The sequence below is a fragment of the Rosa chinensis genome, chromosome 1 (genome assembly GCF_002994745.2).
Source record: "Rosa chinensis cultivar Old Blush chromosome 1, RchiOBHm-V2, whole genome shotgun sequence".
In the NCBI taxonomy this organism is placed as follows: Eukaryota; Viridiplantae; Streptophyta; class Magnoliopsida; order Rosales; family Rosaceae; genus Rosa; species Rosa chinensis.
In genome coordinates, this window is record NC_037088.1 from 24,303,512 (window position 1) to 24,325,704 (window position 22,193).

General features: G+C 37.8%; 1 protein-coding gene across 3 annotated transcripts; it reads right to left on the bottom strand.

Annotated features, from left to right (window-relative positions):
- Positions 1-676: 676 nt before the first annotated feature.
- LOC112203920 (cycloartenol synthase) lies at positions 677-20,554 on the bottom strand. 3 transcript variants are annotated; one of them, XM_024344821.2, is made up of 18 exons: positions 20,318-20,554; positions 20,048-20,239; positions 18,136-18,225; positions 16,529-16,723; positions 9,630-9,714; positions 7,762-7,928; positions 7,011-7,199; positions 3,412-3,525; positions 3,191-3,313; positions 2,948-3,070; positions 2,771-2,869; positions 2,618-2,674; positions 2,455-2,501; positions 2,031-2,174; positions 1,748-1,925; positions 1,525-1,605; positions 1,178-1,261; positions 677-1,097 (listed from the first exon to the last, which is right to left on the bottom strand). In XM_024344821.2, the coding sequence occupies exons 1-18, from the start codon at positions 20,522-20,524 to the stop codon at positions 957-959; spliced, it is 2,316 nt and encodes a 771-aa protein (XP_024200589.1). In that variant the 5' UTR covers positions 20,525-20,554; the 3' UTR covers positions 677-956. The 3 variants fall into 3 exon arrangements, 1 of the variants encoding a protein (XP_024200589.1); XR_005805489.1 differs by lacking the exons at positions 677-1,097; positions 1,178-1,261; positions 1,525-1,605; ... (12 more) ...; positions 20,048-20,239; positions 20,318-20,554 and adding exons at positions 11,002-11,182; positions 11,431-11,524; positions 12,372-12,773; ... (3 more) ...; positions 15,466-15,653; positions 15,737-15,891 and having other exon boundaries at positions 16,529-16,662; XR_005805490.1 differs by lacking the exons at positions 677-1,097; positions 1,178-1,261; positions 1,525-1,605; ... (12 more) ...; positions 20,048-20,239; positions 20,318-20,554 and adding exons at positions 11,002-11,182; positions 11,431-11,524; positions 12,372-12,773; ... (3 more) ...; positions 15,466-15,653; positions 15,737-15,891 and having other exon boundaries at positions 16,529-16,662.
- Positions 20,555-22,193: the final 1,639 nt, after the last annotated feature.

Consider the following 22,193-nt stretch of genomic DNA (forward strand, 5'->3'; position numbering starts at 1 on the left):
CTGCAGTAGCCATGGCAGCTTTTCCAAGGTTCTTTAGCGGTTTCTTGGTGAAATCCCACCAATCAGGATAGCCAATTATTTCATAACACCGTTGCTTGCTATGACCCAAATTTCCACAGAGTGGACACTTTGTATTTGCATATGTATTTGTTTCACCTGGAAGAGGGCGTGGTGGAATAGTTGAGAAGCCTGAGGATGGATCCATTGAGCAGAAAGCAACGGCTTTTGGGTTTTGGCTTTGTCGGCTGCAGCAGAATTGCAGACTAGAGCAGCAGAGCTTGTCTGCGTGGGACCCGAGCTGGGCCTAAACAATTGTGCATGATGACCCACGTGAATGTGTTGTAGCAGATGGAAAGAAGAATCCCACGTGATGTACTGTAGCAGGGCTTTAGGCATAAACAATTATGCAATGCTGTGGTCCCACTGTGTGATGCTATGCTGCTGCTACTTTTTTTGATGATTTGCTATGCTGCAATTTTTCAAGGTTGGCTATGGCAATTTTGAGATAGCCTTGGGTAATGGAAAAATAAATTTGACCGGGTTGTTTCGTGAAATACTTCGAGATTCAAGTTTCGGGTTTCAGAGGAATACAGTGTAGGGATTGAACCTGGCTCAGATACCAAGTAGAAAATAAGAATTCAATGTATTTGGAATGTTTCGATAGATTTATTCATCTCCAAAATAGGAGGTATATCAAGAGATACAAGAGTAGTCCTAATAGGAAAACATCTCCTATAATTAAACAGAAAACGTAATCTACACCGACAAGAAAAGTAAATATTTACAGAATATTCTACAATCATCTATTTAATACAGTTGTAAACTGTGATATAGTTTGGTCCGAACTACTTATTCCTGAAAATGGTCTTGGTAAACACGATCAAATTTGCACAACCACTAATACACTGTACATGAACACAGTTTTATACCCACAACTGTAATAGCTACATGAGCATCTACGCACTTATTTTCTTTGATTGATGCATTTGTGGTACCAATACCCGGTTTCGATACTCTCCAAGTGCCCAGATGGGAAAGATATTTCTGTAGGCGGAGTAACTAGCCATGCAATTTTTGTTGAAGACCCCCATGATTTGCTATTGAAATAAATATAGTAAGTCCAAGGTAGTAATGTTATGCCTCTGAAACCTTGTGCAGTATTTATAATAACAAATACCTGTTGTGGGAAATCTCCATTTTCCATCTGTGAATTGATCAATACCTTTGCTGCTCGATGCAAGGGGATCGGGTCCCTTTCACCCTAAAAGTCACAAAATTGTGGAAAGAAAAGGACACAAATGAGTGTTTTCCTACCATTTCTAGGGAAGCATTGACCTCCAAATATATAGTTGATCATATCATATGACAGTGGATATGCTATCAGATCATTAGTTAGGAATCATTAATTAACGTTAAAAGTCATGTTTTTAGAAACTGCAGTTCATATAGCATTACTGATGTAGTCATGTGTATATAGGCCTAGGTTTAAATCTATTATGAAAAAACACAGATATTGTCACACACCTGCCCTGCTTCAATTAGAGCCAACATAGCCCATCCAGTGTTTACTATATGTGGTTTGTTCCCTTCGAGATTTGTGTATACCTATTTATTCCACCATAGCAGAGATATCATTCAAAAACATTATATATGGCTGCCGGAAATGCTGAACAGAGGAAAAGGTAAAGAAAAAGCTGAACACAGATAGCTAGTAAATTCAACATGGATTTCCAAAACGCTCCTTTACCTTGTTTTGGCATGAGAGAAAGCTCTCTCCCCAGCCACCTGAATCGAGTTGCTTAGAAAGCAAGAAATGACATGCTCTTCTAATGCTATCACTTGTCTGATAGGTCTTGCCACCAGCCATTAACCCCTTTATTCCAAACCATGTTCCATAGGTGTAGCAAACTCCCCAAGACCCATACCTGGAACATAATGAAGTATTAAGCTCAGTTCATGTTTATAAGTCCAATTTTGGTGTTAGCATTTCGAAATTATATATTGATGAAATGGCTAGAGACAAATTTAACCATGAGCCATCAGGAAGTTGTATGCTCTCGATGAACTGAACTGCCTTTGCAATACATGCTTCTATTTCTTTCTTCCGATGCCCTGGATATAATTTCATGAATGCATTAAGGCCTTCAACTGCTGATGATGTGCATTCCACATACCTGCATTTATTCATAAGGGTAGGTATGCATTTATTCATAAGGGTGGGTAAGGACTTTTTGTATCATTACTTATTCGGATGTAATACTAATGTAAGCGCGCGTCACCAAATTTGTTTACCAAATGATGTGAGAGTATTTCATTTATTCAAATTTGGACTCACTCTCAACCCCATTGGTTATCAAATTCAGTGACTCTGGTATTATATGTGGTTGTTCTTTTGCAAATTGAACACTGCTACTTCTTTTGGGAAAGCAATGAATTAGTAATTTTTGTTCTTACTGATAATCAATCATGATATCTCCAAATGTTTCAGCTGGATTGATCATCTGTTGTTATTGAAAGGAGAGTCATCAGGTTTTCCCAAGATTAAAAGCCAATTATCCACACTTGAGTAGCATATTTCAAATATCAGAACAAAAAACAAGAATTAATCGATCATCACCTCCAACCAGGCATAGGATCTTGTGAGTTCATATGATGCAAACCCTCCATTACTGTTCTGTTGAGTCAAAGAAATAAAATACATGTCATTGCTCTTGCGATTACATAAATACTCGGCAATTCTACTGTAAGATGTCGCAAGGTCAAGTTGTACCTGTAGGGATAATACTACATTAACAGCATCATGCAGTTGATCAGCTGCTATTGCTTCTCCCACAATTTCGCAGGGCATACGTGATAATAAGAGTGCTGCCTGCAATTCGCTGGTGTTAAGCTACAAAAAAATCATATTCATCAGATATTGATGGAGCAACGATTGTTACGTATGTACCTTCAAACCTTCAGCTGTACAATCTGAGACAGACCAACCATTGTCTGCAGTGGAGAAGGGCCATCCGCCCTTAGAAATGTGACGGTACCAGTAACGCAGATTGCCGTAGCTGTCTCTCCTAACCTATTTAAGGGATTTATCACACCAAAACCCATTTTATGGAAGCTAATGATAAACATATAAATAACATATAAATGTTTATACCTAAAACCACTAGTTTGAGTTCAATTATGAATACAGTACTTGTGTGTTTTTGATGAAATAGTGCGCCTTCTTAAGCACGGAACCATATTCATTCACAAGGTTGGTAGAAAGGATTGCTTGAACAGCCAAAGCAACATCCCAGCATTGAGATCCATTCGATCCCTATGTATCCATCACCAAAATGTTTAATTACTCACACTATCTTCTGAATATATAGGAAATAATAATTCATTAATATTATTGAATTCAGGATTATTAACCTGCATTTTCATTCCATCTTCTGCAACCCATAGAAAATCTTTGATTCTTGAAAGATGACACTTGTATGCTTCTGAATTCTGATCCTCCACCCAACAACAAATCATGTTTAGTACCTGCATGTTTTTGATCATCATAAGCCTTTGTTCTTCAAAATCTCAGGGCATACTTGCAATTACATATTTGACATGGTTCATCACTTTTGCTTATTACAAATTCAACCATACCGGAACTGTAGAGATTAGTAAAATCATCTCCGGTAGCGTAACATGTCAGACAAATTAGCCATCTGTTTTTTTTAATTCTAACATTAGTAAATAGTACCTATGGCGGAGTTAGGATTTTAAAATGGGTTGGGCTAAAAAAAAAATTTAATACAAGTTTACTGATGTTTTTTTTTTTTTTATCAAATAAGAACTTCATTAATAATGAACTGCTTACAACGAGTTTTAGACAACATCTCTTACAAAGAAATGGCCACTAGACTTCACAGTGGAACTCTATAATGACTCCAAACTTGCACTACAACTGTTTGACAAAGACAACAAGCGCAAAAGCAGTGAATCCTTGACATCTCAACTCTCGTCCAGTAGATAAGAACTCTGAAACCAGACAACTCACTTGTGTCAACACTAACTCACCAACCAGAGTCCTCCTGACCAACTTTTGATCCACCAAGCCAACACTGGTTGTGACCTAAACCCGACCAAAAGGATTGCCGAACATTCAGACCTAGGACTAAGAAAACCCAACACCATCAACACCCTATTGTCTACACCGTCAATCCACAACTGCTCCAAATGCCATCGCCTCCAACCCAACCAGACAGGAACGACCCACTAAAAGGCCAATAATGCTTGTCTATGGCACAGCTAGACTTTTTCGCTGACCCAAAACCATATAGGAATGACCCACTAGAAGGCCGAAGAGAAGATTGTCTGATAGGAGCAAAAAAGTGTGACAATATTATTGATTATGTGCCTCATTTTAGCCTTATTTTTCCCTTAGTTTAGTGTTCTGAGTCATTAAGTCATTTTGAGAGTCTTGTTGAGTGTTTGGAGTGAAATAGGCGGAAAAAGTAAAATTCATGAAAAATCCTAGCTGGATCAGGATTTCTAACTGTCAACTGTTTTTGCGGTCTTTACATTTTAATTCCCTTTATTTTCTCTAGAAAATTCTAATATTCTCCTGCTTGTTGTAGGAAACCTTGCCTTGTGGAACTCTTGGAAACAGCAATGATGGAGTCATAAAATAAAGCAATTAAGATATTTGACCAAGCAATGAAGAAGGGAAATAAAGGAGAAAGATGTTTTCAGTTGGGGAATAAAGGAGAAAGACATTTTCAGTTGAGGAATAAAAGAAAAAGATGTTTTCAACTGAAAAATAAATAAGAGAAAGACGTTTCAGCTGGGAAATTAAAGGAATTGCCCCATTATGAGAGGAGTTAAGGCCATAAAGGAGACGTTTCAGTTGGGAAAGCCAACCAATGCTCCCCTATAAATAGGCAACATCCAGAATATAATTTGCATCACTTCCTAGCCAAGATCATTATCATTTCCTGGCCTATCACTTCCTGGCCAAAAACTTTTTCGAGACTCTGCCCAATTCACTCCTTAAACTTCCATCACCTACAAGACCGTGACACCATCCATCCATCAATCTACAAAGCTCTTAGGCGCTGAGTCAAGGACGCTCCACCACCATAGCAGAGACGAGTTCATCACCGTGTTGCTAAGCCGCTGAGGAAAGCTTCAAAGTGTAACTATGACTCTACTTACAATTTTTATTTCGGTTTTGTGTGTTTCAATTTGCGAGTTGTGTAATTGGAGACATGGAATTTTCAGAATATTTTTATTAATACTTTTGAGATTTTCAGTTTATTATTGAGTTAATTTCGAGAATTCTTTTATGATGCATGTTATAATCTTGTGCCCTTTTATGTGTTTAGGTAATTTTCAGAGTTAGGTTCATAAGTTTGCATGCTAGAATAACGGTGAGAGTTCTTGTGTGTTCGCTTAATTTGCCAAGAGTAATTGTTATTTGTTAAGATGCTGAGTTAAACAAGTAGTAATTAGTTCTAACGAGTGGTAAAAATCATGCTTTGATGATTAAACAATTCTGGAAATTACGTGTTAAATTCTATGTGTAATGGTTAATTTGCATGTGTGAGTTGACTCGAGGGTTAGATAATACTACTAGTTAAGAGAATTACGCTGAGTGTTTTCGAAAATTAGTAGTATTAGGCTTGGTAAGGACTTTTCCGATCCAAGCCTACATTAGAACGAATCAGATAAATGGATTGATCCGCTGAGGCTTTTCATTTGGACTCTTATTTAGGCATTTAAGATGGGCACATTTTTGTAGCATGTTGAAATGGATTTTCTGTTTTTACACTTAGTAATTTCTGAGTGGTATAGGTCAAGGTTAGGGAAGTCGATCATTGTATATAGATTTATTTGGTTTGTTTTTATTTTAAGTAGATTAGAAACCAAATTCAAAAACCCCCATTTTATTCTTTTATTTGTTAATTGACCTTTTTGTGTAGGTGTACCCTACAATCCCCGGACTGAACGATCCCTGCTTATCCTATACTGACAACTACATTTTGCAGGGTTAAATTATGAGGCTATTTCAGCCGCATCATTGTCTCTGCCACATCTTGTAGTGCACTCGACCAACAGCTAATACCACAACCGAAACCTTGGTAGTGTCCTATTACTAACAAAACAAAACCACTAAAATAAAACCAAGCCCTTAAATACTAGTAACAGCGGCCCAAAAGACCAAGGCAACCAACATTCTTCTCTCGAGCCCAGCCCAGAGACGTGCATGTACCCTCACGCCACCACTCTCGCTACTCCACCATCGTTGTAGGGCCTTCACCATCGCCGCTCCGTCATTGCCGTCGGACGCCATCCACCTCCACGATACCAGATCCAAACCGCCTCCATCCAGATCACAACGCTAATCCAGATAGCAAACCACCCATCACCAACCGTCCCCTCCCCCATGGTGGCACCGCCTTGCAATGGATCTTCACCACACCAATCGTTCCCCATAACCATAATTCAGATCCCAGTACAGCCATCCCCATCACATAAGCATGACGAGAACTAACGCTGCCAGACCCCAACCTCAGAGCCACGGATAAACGTCACACAGCATCAGAGAGAACCACCCATCTAGCCACACACACCTTTCGCCGGCGAGGTCGACTGCCACCGCCCGAGCCGAGGTGCAGCCGGACAGGATCGAACACGATTGAAGGCAAGCGCAGGTCTAGGGTTTTTTCTCAGAAAGCTGCAACTTTTAAATTTTTTTTTTTTTTACTTTTACAAGGAACATGTTTTATTCCTTACTTAAATTAAACCTCATCATATATTATAGAAATTCTACAATGTGTTAATATATGACATGCATATTTGATTAGGTATATGGGCTAAGTTTAGAATTTTGGGTGGGCTACATTTTAATATTTAATTTTTTTGAACTGAAATTAAGCTACAAATTAACGTTTTTTCAAAATTTGAGGTGTGCTGTGTAGCCCACCAGAGCCCGTGCGTAGCTACGCCTTTGAATAGTACTAGATAAATGATAAAACCTTATTGACAGATCCAACGCAGATATACTGAGTGTTTTCATCCTCGTAGTGTATGTGGTACATCACAGTGGTGAGAGCTTTTTGCCTGAGGTTAGACAATGGCCATCTCATGAGAAGAGGTTTCCCAACCTTATGAAGACACCCCCACAACATGTCCTGTAGAATGGGATGTGGGTAATACAAATCCTCCTGCAGATTTATTTACGAGGAATATTGTTTTAGTTCACCTTAGCTGGAAATGTATGAATGTCATAAATTGGATTTCCAACGGAGAAACACCGCAACTAAATTTATCCAACTAAACCATTACAAAAATTAGGTAAAATAGCTAAATTATCCCATGACTTTTCTCATGACTGTTGTTTTACTCCATGGCATTTCAATTTTGATTATTTACACTCTAACTTTTTTAATTGTAGCTGATTTACACCTTACTATTAACTTTTAGACTTTATATATAATTTCTCCTTTAACTTGACCTCAGGTGTTGGTCATTTTTGTCTTTCCAAATAGTATGAAATCTTGCATTAATTCTCCAACAAGAATATTCCAATTTTCTAGACCTAACCTAATTAGTTCACCATATGCGTCCTAAGACCTCATGAAACTAAAACTCTAGTATATACCATGTTAAACAACTACTGAATCCAAAAGTTATATTTTAATCTACCAGAACACAAGCAAAGCTTAGAGTGTTATCTCATTGCAATTATTTTTCCCAGTAATAACAATTTTTAAGTAGTAGGCGTACCTTGGCGCATAGATTTCTTGCTTGGTCCCAATCAATCAGGTGATAGGGAAGGGTATAAAGCTCTGTTCTGAGGGAAAAAATAAGGTCGTTGATGAGACCAACAAATCTCTTGCCATATAAATATGACATGGGCAGGTATACCATCCTACAGTGACACCACATGCGACCTGCACCAGACAATCAATCAATCCCCCCATGTAAAAATGAATAATAAAAACTTATCCATTTTATTATGGGAAAAAAAATGCAAACAGTACCTGACGTTTGGCCCATTAGTAACTTTAGTACCTGATAAAAAAAAAATCACTTTGGTACCTGAAGTTCGAAACCCGACCCAACTTTAGTACCTAAAACACTATTGGTCATTACGGCATTAGCCACCTAACATAACTTGAAGGACATATAAGTAATTTCAACTCTAATATTTTTATTTATTTATTATTATTATTATTATTATTTTATTTTTTTCAACGCACTATCTTCTTCTTCCTCTCTCTCCCCCTCTCTCTCTGCTAATTTCCACACACTCTCTCCATCTCTTCTTCAAGCTCGAGCAAATTGGGCTGCTGGAGAAAGATTTTCCGAGAAGCAACGCATAGCTGTTTGATCTCAAACTTGGAGAGATGGACCTGCTTCCCAGGCCTGGCCAATCGGACCTCCGTGCCCCTACAACGCCTTTGATTTAATTCTCTGATCCCTCACCAGTTGGGGATTTGACAATCCAGATTTGTCTTTTTGTAATTGTTGTGATCTTGGTCTGAATTGGTTGTGGCAGAGGTCGGGTAATCGATCCAGATTTGGATTGATGTTGTTTGATGTTTCCCAGGCTGTGAGGATCGGAGTTAGGGCCTTGATTGGTGGTGGGATTTGCTGTGACTTCTCTTTTTCTGGAAGATGCGACGGCTTCTGGGACGGTTTTGAACTGCAGACGGCGACCGGATTTTGGTTTTGTGGTCTGACTTTGTACACGAGATCGGTCCTGATTGTGAATTGTTTGGATTGCTTGGTGTGCTGCTTCTCTATTACCGTCAATGGTGATGGTAATATCGATGGCATCCTACATGTCCGGTGTTCTAGGTATGCAAGGGGTTTTCTGGAGGATCAGCGATGGAGGAGATGAAAAGATTGAGTTTATGGCTGAATTGAAAGCGAGAGAGAGAGAGAGAGAGGGAGAGAGGGAGGGAGGGAGGGAGAGAGAGAGATAGAGAGTGAGAGAGAGAGAGAGAGAGAGAGAGAGAGAGAGAGTTGTGTGTGTGTGTGGAGGAGTGTTATATAATGATGACGATCGTCTTGTCCGAGAGAGAGAGTTGTGTGTGTGTGTGGAGGAGTGTTATATAATGATGACGATCGTCTTGTCCAATTTTGAAAAATCAAGGAAGGAAGGAATTATAGGCAGATTGAACAAGACTGGATTTGGACGAAACCTTCTAGGGCCACGACCAATGCGTCTCTGACCTCGCCTTCTCCCTTGACTCCCAGTTCATGGTCTCCGTCTCCGACAACAAAACCCCCCCACCTCTTGGACTTCGAAACCGGCAACCTCATCAAAACCCTCCGCGGCCACACAAACCAAGTTGGGAGAAACAAGAAGATGAGGAGAGCTTGAGGAAGAAGAAGACGAATGGTGAAGGGACCATAATACCCTTCAAAGTTTGCTAGGTGGCTAACGCCGTAACGGCCAACAGTGTTTTAGGTACTAAAGTTGGGTCGGGTTTTGAACTTCAGGTACCAAAGTGATATTTTTTTTTGTCAGGTACTAAAGTTACTAATGGGCCAAACGTCAGGTACTGTTTGCATTTTTTCCCTTTTATTATTGGGATAAAGTTATACATGAATGATAATGCCTCATGTATGGAAGAAAACTAAACCTGGGTGTACCGGGAGAAAGTACGGTAAAAGCCACAGTTCAGGAGGCAGTGGATTGTTACCGTCCCATTCATATACACCAAGTACCTGCCATGCATAAATTCTTAGTTAACTAACTAGCAAATAGTATCCAAGTGATCGATTTTCATTCCTAGCAATGAGAGCTAAAGATCGGTAGAGTGTTCAATAAATTCATTATATTCAATAGGAGACGGTAAACTAAGCTTTAGGTACGAATTTCCATTTTTTCCTCACTTTTCGATCACATATTAACCGTTTAGTTTTTAGGTCCTAATGTATAGATCACTTATGCAAAATTTCAGCCAAATTGATGATCGTTAAGGCATCCAAAACTGCAATTTATAAGATGTGAATTTGTGATAGGAGAGTGGGGAAAAACTTGAAATCCGTACCTAAGCTTCGGTACGGACGTTCGTAACGAACTGTATATGTGTGTGTGTGTGTGTGTATACAGATTTTATTCAGAGCGGAGTTCCGCTTTGAAATTAAAGTGTGAACTTCGAGTTTTTGGTCGCTTTTCGGTCGCATATCCATATCTCAACCGTTCAGTTTTTAGATACTAGTGTATAGATCATCTCTGCAAATTTTCAGCCAAATTGATGATCGTTAAGGTATCTAACTCGCTTAAACCGATCGACAGACTGAATCTGTCAACCTAAATCGTACTAGATTTAAGGCAGTAATTAATGCCTTAACGATCATCAATTTTAAAATGAGTTTAATATATGTTTATACTTTGTAGCCATAAAGAATAACTAAAAAAATTAATAAAGGTTGATTAAATTAATTCGAATATTGACATTCCAGCCTCTTTTCTTTCTTGTTTAGATTTGTCTCCGAATTATAATGTCGATTTGATTAATAAATAGGACCACACGACTTTCACTAAACAAATAATACATACATATCAGGACCACATTTATAATGAAGATTCACTACAAAAAAAAATTGCAATGGCCACGGCGCAATGCCGTCGCAAAAACCTCTTTTGCCGTCGCAAAAGAGTATTGGCGACGGCTCTGCGACGGCAATGCTTCCGACGCCGTTGGTGGCGTCGCCAATGTTATTTGCCACGGCAATTCCCCGTCGCAAGACTATTAGCGACGGCAAACGTTTGCCGTCGCAAGAATTTTGCGACGGAAAAATGCCGTCGCAAATACCAATGGCGACGCCACCAACCGCTACTGAAGTTTTTTGCCGTCGCCAAAAGTCATTTGCTACGGCAAAAATGCCGTCGCAAAAATATTTTTTATGAATAAAAAAAAATTTGACATGCAAATATGCATGCCAATTTTTTTTTTTTTATTATTATTTTTTTATGAATAAAACTATACAAAAGGAATGAAGCTTATATAAAAAGAAATGTTACACTTTAATTTTCCTCATGAATGTTACAAAAGGAATGGAGCTTCTACCAAAATTTACAAGATTAAGCTTTACAAGTTAGTTATTTTCCTCTACTTCAAGATAAACTTTGCAGGATCTTCCTTGATCTACTTCACATACCAATTACTCTAGTGTTGTTGCAAGCCTCCTATAACAGAAAGTCAGAAATCTTCAAGCAGTCATTAAAGAAACAAAAAGCTAGAAAATTAATGGGAGATGTACATGACACAGATATTGTTCATACCAGTAAATACAATTAATGCTTCACTTGAACTCTTAATTACTTTTTGACATTTTGAGTCAGCAAGTATGTGAAGTAGTTCACCTAGTCTTTCTTCGACATTAAAGCTAGAGTAGTTGATTTGAAGAATGCTAAATCCATAGTTCCATACTTACCTCGAAATATATGTCTGAATTTTCATTCATTATCATGAAGATCCAGGGTACCTTAAAATGAACTCGGAGATCGCTGCCACTGGCTTTTTGCAGGCTGATTTATCATTGCAAAACAATAAAACCATTAGATTTTCATGAACACTCAATAACTAAAACTTATACTAATTTCTTTAAGGCTAAGAAACAAACACGTTAATTAAAACTCATCATAAACCCACATCATATATAAGTGATCACTATAGAAACTAACCCAAAACCAAAACTCATTATAAACCCACATCAACCGAGCTCACAACTATCTTACCCTTCTTCAAATTTAAACACAAAACCCATTCATGGCAATTGTGGGATTCTGTATCTTGGCATATCATATAGTCATTGGATTCATGTTTAGTGTTTATCTAGGATGTGGTTAGTTTAAGAAGTAGGCCGGCCATGGCCAAGTTTAACATTCCGGGAATGCTACTGGAACTATGCTTGCTAGGCCAAAGCCAATGCTTAGAATAAACTGCAATACTTCTAAATTTAATTGAAAACCAGAAGAAAAGAAGAGAAAAGAAATAAGGAATGTTTTATTTCTTTTGACTTTTGCAATACGTTCTACATAGAAACAAATATGTAATGAACCTTGACATCCGGACGAATATGATTCAATTCATATGCATAAGTCTAAGTTACATGCACTGTAAATAGAATTCCAAGTTACATGCATAGGTCTCAAATGACAAACAGGACGTGCTCATAATAGTACATGTGTCTCTAGGTTGATGAAAGAAGAGCTAATAGTATAGTTATCACAACTCCCAATCGTATAAATGCATCAATAGAACATAAGTATTTCATGACAGATATGAATGAACAAACATGTATATTCAAAAAGTAAAAGTGTAAACATCAATTGATCTGTAGAAACGATCATGATAAAGGAGGTATATATTCACCTCTCTTTGATGAGCAACTCCAAATTGGACAGACCAGAGATTCCAAATTCTACAAAAAAAAAATTAAAAAAATCCAACAATAAGTATTGTATTTGTATCATAACAAATGTTATATCATACAACCTAGCTCTGTTATATCATAATCAAGTGTTGCAAGGATACATTCAATCCGAGACTTAAAATTACAACATACCTCATACTTGTAAGGAAATGCTTACTCTATATTTGAGTACATTGGGTCGACGTTCTGATTTCTAAATTGACTTATCATTCTCTTTTATGATTCCATCTCCATCGAAGGAGGCAAAGTAGAAAGCCTGAAAGAAAAAAAATGTAGATTGTTTACCTTGGCAACTATAAGATAAATTGAAGGGTCCGGCTCTTTTTCCTTCACATCATCACCTGCAAAAAAAACAACAGAAATTATTGAAGTTAAATATCTGACTCTCTTAAATAACCAATTCGATCAAATCAGCTCAATCAGGAAGCGTTATTACTGAAACAAAAAGGTTCCTGAACAGTGTCACAATGCATTAAGGTGGTGTTTGTTACGTGGGACTATTATCCTCCACCTTATTCCCTATAATAGTCTAGGACTCTTCTAACCTGGGATATGCTATGTTAATACTTGACCCATGTTTGGTACTGCTTAGGACTAAAGAGCAGAATAGTCAAAATAGTCCTATCCCATGTTTGTTTGTGTATTGAACTAAAAGTTGGTAATTTATAGAGACATAAACGATTTTATGAGTTTGTGAGAAGAAAAGAAAATTGGAATGAGAAAGCTGAAGACAAATCCTAATCTGAAGACAAATCCATAAATTGTATCCCTTACGTGACCAGTTACAGTTACTTGGTCAGTGACATGGTCAGTTACGTGACCAGTTATAGTTACTTGGTCAGTTACGTGACCAGTTACAGTTACTTGGTCAGTGACATGGTCAGTTACTTGACCAGTGACATGGTCAGTTACTTGATCAGTGACATGACTAGTTACAGTTACTTGGTCAGTGACATGGTCAGTTACTTGACCAGTTACAGTTACTTGGTCAGTGACATGGTCAGTTACTTGACCAGTTACATGGTCAGTTACTTAACCAGTGACATGGTCAGTTACTTGACCAGTTACTTGGTCAGTGACATGGTCAGTTACATGACCAGTTATAGTTACTTGGTCAGTGACATGGTCAATTACTTGACCAGTTACAGTTACTTGGTCAGTGACATAGTCAGTTACATGATCAGTTACGTGACAAGTTACATGACCAGTTACAGTTACTTGACCCAGAATTGATCAACATCCAAAATCAATGAAAATAAACAACCAAAGAAGAAGATAAAAACACAGACGTTGTTAAAAGAAAGAAAAAAAAACCCATAATTGATCAACATCCAAAATCAATGAAAACAACCAACCAAAGAAGAAAATAAAAACACAGACATTGTTAAAAGAAAAAAAAAACCAATCTTGAAATTGATCAATTCTTAGCAAATCAAGCTACCCAGATACCAATTGTTACAACCCATAAACAATTGTTAATAGAAAATCAATCCATAGTCTTTAATTTAACAAATCACAGTAGATACATGAGAAGAAGAAGCTAGACGGGGTTGAAGGGAAGAGGGAATCAGAATCACAGTAGCCCCACACACGTACACCGCAAGTTCAAAGGAAAAAAATCATATAGGACAGAACTTATCTATAGTCATGTTTTCAGTTTGAGGACCTAAGAACCTACATCAAAGATAAATACAAAATAAAAAAATAGTAGAGTTAAGTAACAAATAAATTACATTGCCCTGAGCTTAATATACTATAAGAGACAGATAGAAGCACCTTGAGTCCAAATTAATTACATTCCATGAGAGAAGCCTTTGTCACAATAGCAATACTTGTGCAATTGTTATCGAACTTGTGCAATTGTTATCATCGATCACCATGTTCGATAACAATTGCAGCAATACTTGTGATATTAGACTTACATATTGATGTGAATAGCATTCTTCTAGACCCATGGTTGTTGTTTTCTCTACAAACCTGCTTAAGTGTTAACAAGAAATCCATATAAGAACGTTAATATTCAGTCTATTTTAACATACTAAAATTCAAGGACTGACAAAGGTGTGAAAGCCTTTCAAACAGATTGTTTCGTAACAAGGTTGCTGCAAATTTGAGAAAATTTCAGAAGACTGGTAGCTAGCAAGAAAGAAAAATTCACCAACAACTACTCTTTTCAGTGATTTCATGCAAAACTCTCCAGATTTGAAGTAGACATGTAAAGCTACTATTTTGCAAAATTTCAGGTCATTCGCAGTTCAAATGAGTGGTCAAACAAGAATCCAAAGTAACAGAAAATACTGATTTCTGCAGAAATTCTGAAACAGTGCAGTAATTTCAAAATGGCATAAGTATTTCATTTTAACTCCGTTTTTCATGAAACCAAGCTCCAAATGATCATTGAAGAGTCTATTTTAAGCTATCAAAAACTGAGAGTAAAACAAGAAGTATAGGGTTTTCGAAAATCATGGAATAGCCCACTGGTTCAGCTTGGGTGCTGTCTTTGAGGCATAACTTCAAACACATGGTGTGCAGTAATTGAACATTCTAAATAAGCAACAAACAAAATTGAAAAGAAAAATACTAGAGGGTAAGACATAATCGGAATACTAGTGGGTTCATGAAAGCCATACCTGAAGCAACAAATCGATATCCCTAGGCAAAGTGGGTTCTTGGCCAGGAAAGTAAGGATATTTACCAGCAGCCTAAAAACCCAAAATCCAATCCCAATTTAACTTACCCAAAAAGAAAAGAAAAAATCTACACTAGAAAAAGAGTAGAAAACTGAGTTGGGTTACCTTATGAGGAAAAGCCCAAACATGGAGATGTGAATTTATTACTTTGGTGCTCTGGGCTCCCCTACAGCCATTGTTGCAGCAGATAGTTTGGACTGGGTTTTTCATGTGAATCTATGCGAGAATACACCAACCTAATTCTAATTCATGTGCCACCAAACTGAATTCAGAGGAAGATGAAGATAAAAGGTGTTAACCTAAAAGAAGCTACACTTGACAAACGAGAGAGGAGAGAGGTTACCGATTCGCTGCCAAGCCGGGGAGGGCAGGATACAACATGCACAGCGGCCATGGCTTCCTTTGGTCTGTGAGAGTGCCGCCAAGGAGGTAAAGATGGAGGTCGATCTGAGCCATTTGCAAGTATAGATCTGAGATGAGATGACATGAATCCTAAGGCCAGCGAATCATCAACTACATGAATTTCACAACCTGATTTGGGGTTTTTGATTCCATTCAAATTTGATTCCACAATGTAAAGGAAAATTGGTGAGATTAGGGTTTGAAGAACTTACTGGAATTGAATCAACGGTAGAGATTTTTGGGCGGCGGGAGAGAGAGGGCTCCGCTCTACACCCCTCTCGAAGTCGTCGATCGTATCCGGAGAAAGGAGAAGAGGAGAGAGAGAAGGGGTTTAGAGAGTGAGCGTCACACCGATGGGAACCATTTCCTTAATAAAAATGAAAAATAAAAATGACAAAAGGCAACTAATGCACCTGAAGAAAGCTAAAAAAAGCTACGGCAACTATAGCGTAGCAAGAATCGGGACAAATTTAACTACGGCATTAAAGATGCCGTCGCAATTGTATCAGTTTTTATGCCACGGCGTTAATTTGCCGTCGCAAACCAATTTTAATTTTGCGACGCCTTATTTCCCGTAGCAAATTTATGACCAATGGCGACGGCATTTTTGCGCCGACGCTAACTGCGGTGGCCATTGCAATTTTTTTTTGTAGTGATTTCTTAATAGTTATATGATAAACCGATCCCGATCACCTGGTCAGTTGCTGACCAGGGATCATTTGCTCACTTACCGTCCGATTTCAATCGGACGGTTGATATATATCTGGATTTTGGGGGAGGAGATCTGTCAACCGTCCGATTCCAATCGGACGGTAAGTCCGATTTCAATCGGACGGTAAGTGAGCAAATGATCCTTGGTCAGTTGCTGATCAGGTGATCGGGACTATATGATAAACTATGGTTTAGGGCCGCATTGTAGCAAAAAGGCGGGCAATTCCAAATGCTAGCAATTCGAATATTGATCTGCAGAGAATTCATTTTAAGGTTTAGGTGCTGAAGCTTACTGAGAGCCACATCTTTCCCCATGATGGGATGGTGGTAACTCCTCCACGGTGAAGAATCCATTTTCTTGCCTTCTCCATGGCGCCATCACCGCCGTCCATCTCCTCTCCTAGCAATCTCAGACTCACATAGGACAGAGCTGTACAAAACATTGTACTTGGCCCTTCTATATGCAGTCCCCAACCTCCATCTTTGTTCTGCATGCAATTCATTAGTTGCATTTATATATGGGAGTATGTATTAATCCAAACCATTAATTAAGGTTTTCTTAGAAGCACCTTTGGTTAATTAGATGCACGTACTAAATACTCATTGAAAGTACAATAAATGCAAGTAAGTACACTTGAAATGTTTAAAAAAATAATAATAAAAACTTTTATAAACTTAAAAACACCTTTTAACTTAATTTGTTTGATTTTTTTTTAAGTAAATGCCGGTGCGGTGCGGCTGTCTTTAACCTTTTACAAAGTATATGAATTTGTAACCACTACAAGTGGCCTAGTGGTTCTTGCTTAGTTGGGTGTGCTCCCCAACCTAGGTTCGAACCCCAAAGATGTCAAAGTGGCCAGGCACTGTACTGCAATGCACAGTTAGAGTATTTCACATGCGCCGAAGAGGTTTATATTGGACCTAGGAAGCCTTTGGGTTTCTCTTGACAAAGTCAAAAAAAAAAAAAAGTATATGAATTTGTTTGATTATGAGGGAGGAAAAAGTTTGAATTTGAGACGTCATCGGTCATTTTGAATGGAGATATTATGGCTACACAATTTTTTTTTAAATTTTTAAATAGTTTTTTCTATTTAAGTACTGCTTATACTGATCATTCTCAAAAAAAAGAAAAAAAAAAAAAAGAAGTGCTTATCGAAAACCACTTACTAGAAACAATTAGAATATAGCAAATTGCTTTTTATTACTTGGCTAAGTTATCAATAGAGGTGCGAGATTATAGTTTTGACAATTAGTATAACATCAATATCTTGGCCATAATACATAGTACGGTATAGTACCAGCAGCATCAAATTAAAATGGATTGTGGATGGTAATTAATATTCCATGCAAATAAGATAACTTACAGATCGCGCGAGTTGGGTGTGATTTGGTTTTACGTAAAATATACAGACTCCAAATAAATTACACGCTACTGGGGATCAACTAGTTTCTATTTTCAAAAGTCAATTGATTGGATTTGGTAGCTCATTATTATATATGATTTATTAATAATTATTTAGAAGATAATTGGTCCCAACTAAATGGCTGAAATATGTCAGCCTTGGTTTCTCATTCAGAATGAACTTACTAAAGCAAACTAAACTACCCACCTCATGTAATATTATGACAGGTAGCATTTGAAAAATACACAATCAAACTTCAAGGAATTGAAAACGGAAAGAATGAAGTGATATATATATATATATATATATATATATATATATGGAATTAGCCTGAAGGGTAATAATATTATTCATCTTAAGTCATAATATATCGTTATATACTCTTTCGCTGTCATTTAAAGACATAGACATACAATAAGATAGTGGTAGTACCCAGAGTGATATATAAAAATAGACTTACACGGGAATTGAAAATGAAAAGAATGAAGTGATCATACCTGATGGTTATAAAGATAGCGGCGGATCTCCTTTGAATGCTCGTGTGACAAGATTGCATCAAGGGCCCCTGTTACAGATAATCCAATAACCTGCGACACGACACCAATATTATTAACTGCTTAATTAACTTAATTAATCTCTGTGCATGTAACACAACCCATGTGATTGCTTGAGATTAGTGAATAAAATAGAGATGAATCGATCTTGTAACGTAAACAACAAAATATAGAGATTATATTAAATCCTAGAGCTTTATGTTTTGCTAGGGTTTTCTTTTTTAAGTTGAGAGCTCGTGAGAAGTACGTGCTAATATTGAGTGATAGGGCAAATGTTGCATCATGGGAATTATACATCTCTACCGACAATAATTCTTAATTTCATTTTAATTTATTTACAATGCTCTCGATCAAGTTTGTAGTGGGGGTAGAAAACTAGCTTCATAGGAAAATAACGTATGCAGTTGAATGAGCTCATCCAAATTTTGTCCTTAATTATGTATCGTATTCATTATTCGAACAATTTTAAAACACTACTAATAATTATTATCAAATAAAAACTTAACAAATCGGAGATGGTTTAATCATATGTACAATTGTATTAAAGAAGTGGATGGTTAGTTAAGAGAATATATGTTAATTTTTACTAAAATATACATTCATTTGCTAGTTTCTTTTATGAAATGTTTCTTTCGAGAGTTAAGATTTTTACGTCTCACTAATTGACTAATTAGTGCATTTCTTTGTTCCTAATTTTCTTTTATAAAAAGTTTCTCGCCTTGCTTAGGTTCACCTAGAAATTTCAATAATATGTATTTAAATTATTCTTTCATAGTACATCGATCAATCAATAAACATAAATGTATGTAGGTGCTAATGACAAAAAAACATCGAGCCTCTAGCTTTTTGAATATAAAACCTTCTTTCATTGATTTCAAAGTTTAGCGAGGAATTTGTCAAAGATAATGAAGGAGGATATTAATTTTGATTAAAAAAGGAAAAGAAAGTAGGAAATAGCCATATATAATTTTGATTAAAAATGATTACGATGTTAAATGTATCCATTTGACAAAAAAGGAGACCATATATATATATATATATATATATAAAAGATGAAAATGAATTATTCATTTACTTTTGTATATATGTATGCATGAAATGAATACGATCTAATTTCATGGCATATACATGTCAATGACTCAAAGCATAATTCCTGCAAGCTAGAGTTAATCTACAATCTATTAAGATCAATAGTTCAAGCAAATCTTTTCGACACTGGCTGCGTGGATTGAATATCAATGATATTTCGAGATACATATTGTTGATCATTTTACTAATAGCTTAAGTTTTGGAATAATTAAGTCTACATTTGAGATGGCAATAATTAAAATTTTGTTGGCAATAGAAGTCCAGGATACAAAACCTCTGGATCCAGTAATCTGTTATTCTTTTTATTTTGCATCTTAGGGTTGTTGGGGTTGTGTGAGTTACAAGCCAAAAATATCCCACGATAAAAAAGAGACACAATAATATAAGATATATAAGTTTGCATAGTATCAAGAGATTTGATAAAACCTCACATCTGTTGTTGCTACTTGCTAAAGTAGTTAATTTGGGGTTACGTGAGGAGAGAATCAATACTCTGTCCTACCCTTAAGAATGAAAGCACACGGTTGCACAACATCTTTTAGCATCCCTCTTTGCAAGACGGGACGTGCACATGATTGTTAATATTATGAATTTTTTTGTCTTGGTGAAAGAAAAACACTAGGTAATTGAAAACTTAAAATTGTACTTCCTTATATTTCTTTTTTTTGACTGGGAAGGACATACACATCCTTACCTAATACACTAAAAGATCTAATATATTAATTCAACAACATTATCTGGCTAGAGTTAAACTTTATGTACGTACCAAGCCAGGTAGAAGAAACAAAGGACCGCCACAGTCACCAGGCCAGAAACCATCCTCAGCCTGAAGAGTCGAGTAAAATCTCAATCCCCTCCTCAATGTGGTTGTTACTACTTCTTCATTAATTTCTTCTTCACTTTTTATTTTCACCTGAGCTGGTAACTTCATTCGATACCTTTCTTTCTCCTTTCCAAACTACATAAACATATAAACAAACGTAAACAACTTCTCGATGATGAGCTATTACTCATTAATATATGAACTAGTACATACCTGAAGTCTCATTAATAGATCAGAACTATGTTTGGACCGAAAACGATTCTTATGAAACTCAAGACGTGCTTTTTCCACTTGAGCTCGCTCTTCTGGTGTTCCGAGATTCAAGTCAAACTCCCAGAATTGTCTCCCGATGTGATTATTCACACTTGTGAACCATGGATTACCATGTCTTCCTCCTTCTGAAACCTTCAGCCTCCACATTTTTGATGGCCAAACAGTATGTTCAGTGTGAGTAATTGTGAATTTGTGAGGATGATAAGTTTATCACACTAGCTTATTTATATACATTTTGTAGGTGATACGATAATGACATCCATATGTTTTTGGACTGTTGAGTTTTGTTTTGTCCAATGCCACATTGGCACAGGATCCTCAATCAATCCATCTGTCCATCCTAAATTCCTAATTAGTGGCCCTCCCGCACAGTAATTATGATTAAGCCATTAAGGATACATGTTGGTGACGAAAAATTCCGTAGAGGAGTTTGACTCACCAATGAATGCGGACTGGAGCGGGAGCTGACCTGCGAACTATCGAGAGAGGCTTCCCTCGAGTGTTGACCTGGAGTTTGACCGTCGGCTCGAGGAGAAGGGGGGGGGGGGGGACTTGCAGAAAACCCTCTGATGCCTAAGTCAGTACATTTCTTAGTTGTGGAGTAGAGATAATTGGAATTCGATCATTTACCTCGCTGTCGAGCAACCTATTTATAGGTGTACTTCGGTGTGGGCTGCAAGTAAACTTCCACAGCAAGTCGCAGTGACTTGAGTGACACACCACCATTAAGGCCATATTCACTCCCGCAATAACCATCACTTATTGGCGGCCGTGATTGCCACACTGAATGTTGCATTTATCGTCGTATTTACAGCTACATTAATTGTTGCATTTACTGTTGCCATTACTTCTCTTCAATTTCCTTGATTGTATGGTCCAATTTGTTGACCACCCCCACAATGCCCCCAAATTTTCTCTTTGGACACCCATCGTGGAAATCATCTCCAAAGAAGGCCTCAGATTTCACTAGCCCAATCTCTAAGCCATTTCTAGTCACACCCAGCTCGGCCCAAGCCCAATTTTTTTATTTTATTTATTTATTTTTTTTTTCTTTTCGAAACGGGTTAGACCCGACCCCGTTCTCCCAACCTACCCAGGCCCGATTTCACCCCGACCCGGATAGGTCTCCAACCTGATTTCACCCCCATCTCTGTGGCGACCCAGCTCCGGTCCAATCAGGCGTTCCTCCGACCTGATTCTGGCACGATTCGGGCAAGATTTTTCGGCCTCCTGTTGCCGCGAAAATCTCTGCATTCTCCTCTGATTGTTTCGTGATTTTTAGCAGCCTCATCCCTATAAAGATGACCTCCACTCGGCTGGTTCCTCACACCATCTTCGACTTCACTGGCGATGCCTACTCTTGACCCCAACTGGTCTATTTTGGCTCACCTACACCCTAATCAGCCCCAGACCTATGCGACCCAGCGTCGTCTTCGTGCCGCCACTCCAGCCCGCAGTCGGCCTCAGCGCCACGCTGCCCGGCCTCCAGCGTCGCTCGACTCGGCCACGGCCCAGTACTGCACGACCCATCCTCGGTGCAGCAGACCCTGTCGCCCCAGGTCCTTGCTAGCGCTCCCGAGTTTCGCCGGCCAGCCTCCCTTGGCGGTCCACGCCCCCTAGCTCGAACCCGCCCTGGTACCTTCTGTATCCTCTCATTGCTTTCTCGTTTTTGTCTTCTGTTTCTTTTTCTCGTCTTTTGTTTTGCGTTCTTTCTTCTTTATTGTTTTTTTTTGTCTCTCCTTCTTTTTCACATTATGCATAGGAAAATTAACTACCTTTTGCTCTTCGTAGTTTCTTCCTCCCTCACCCATGGTTG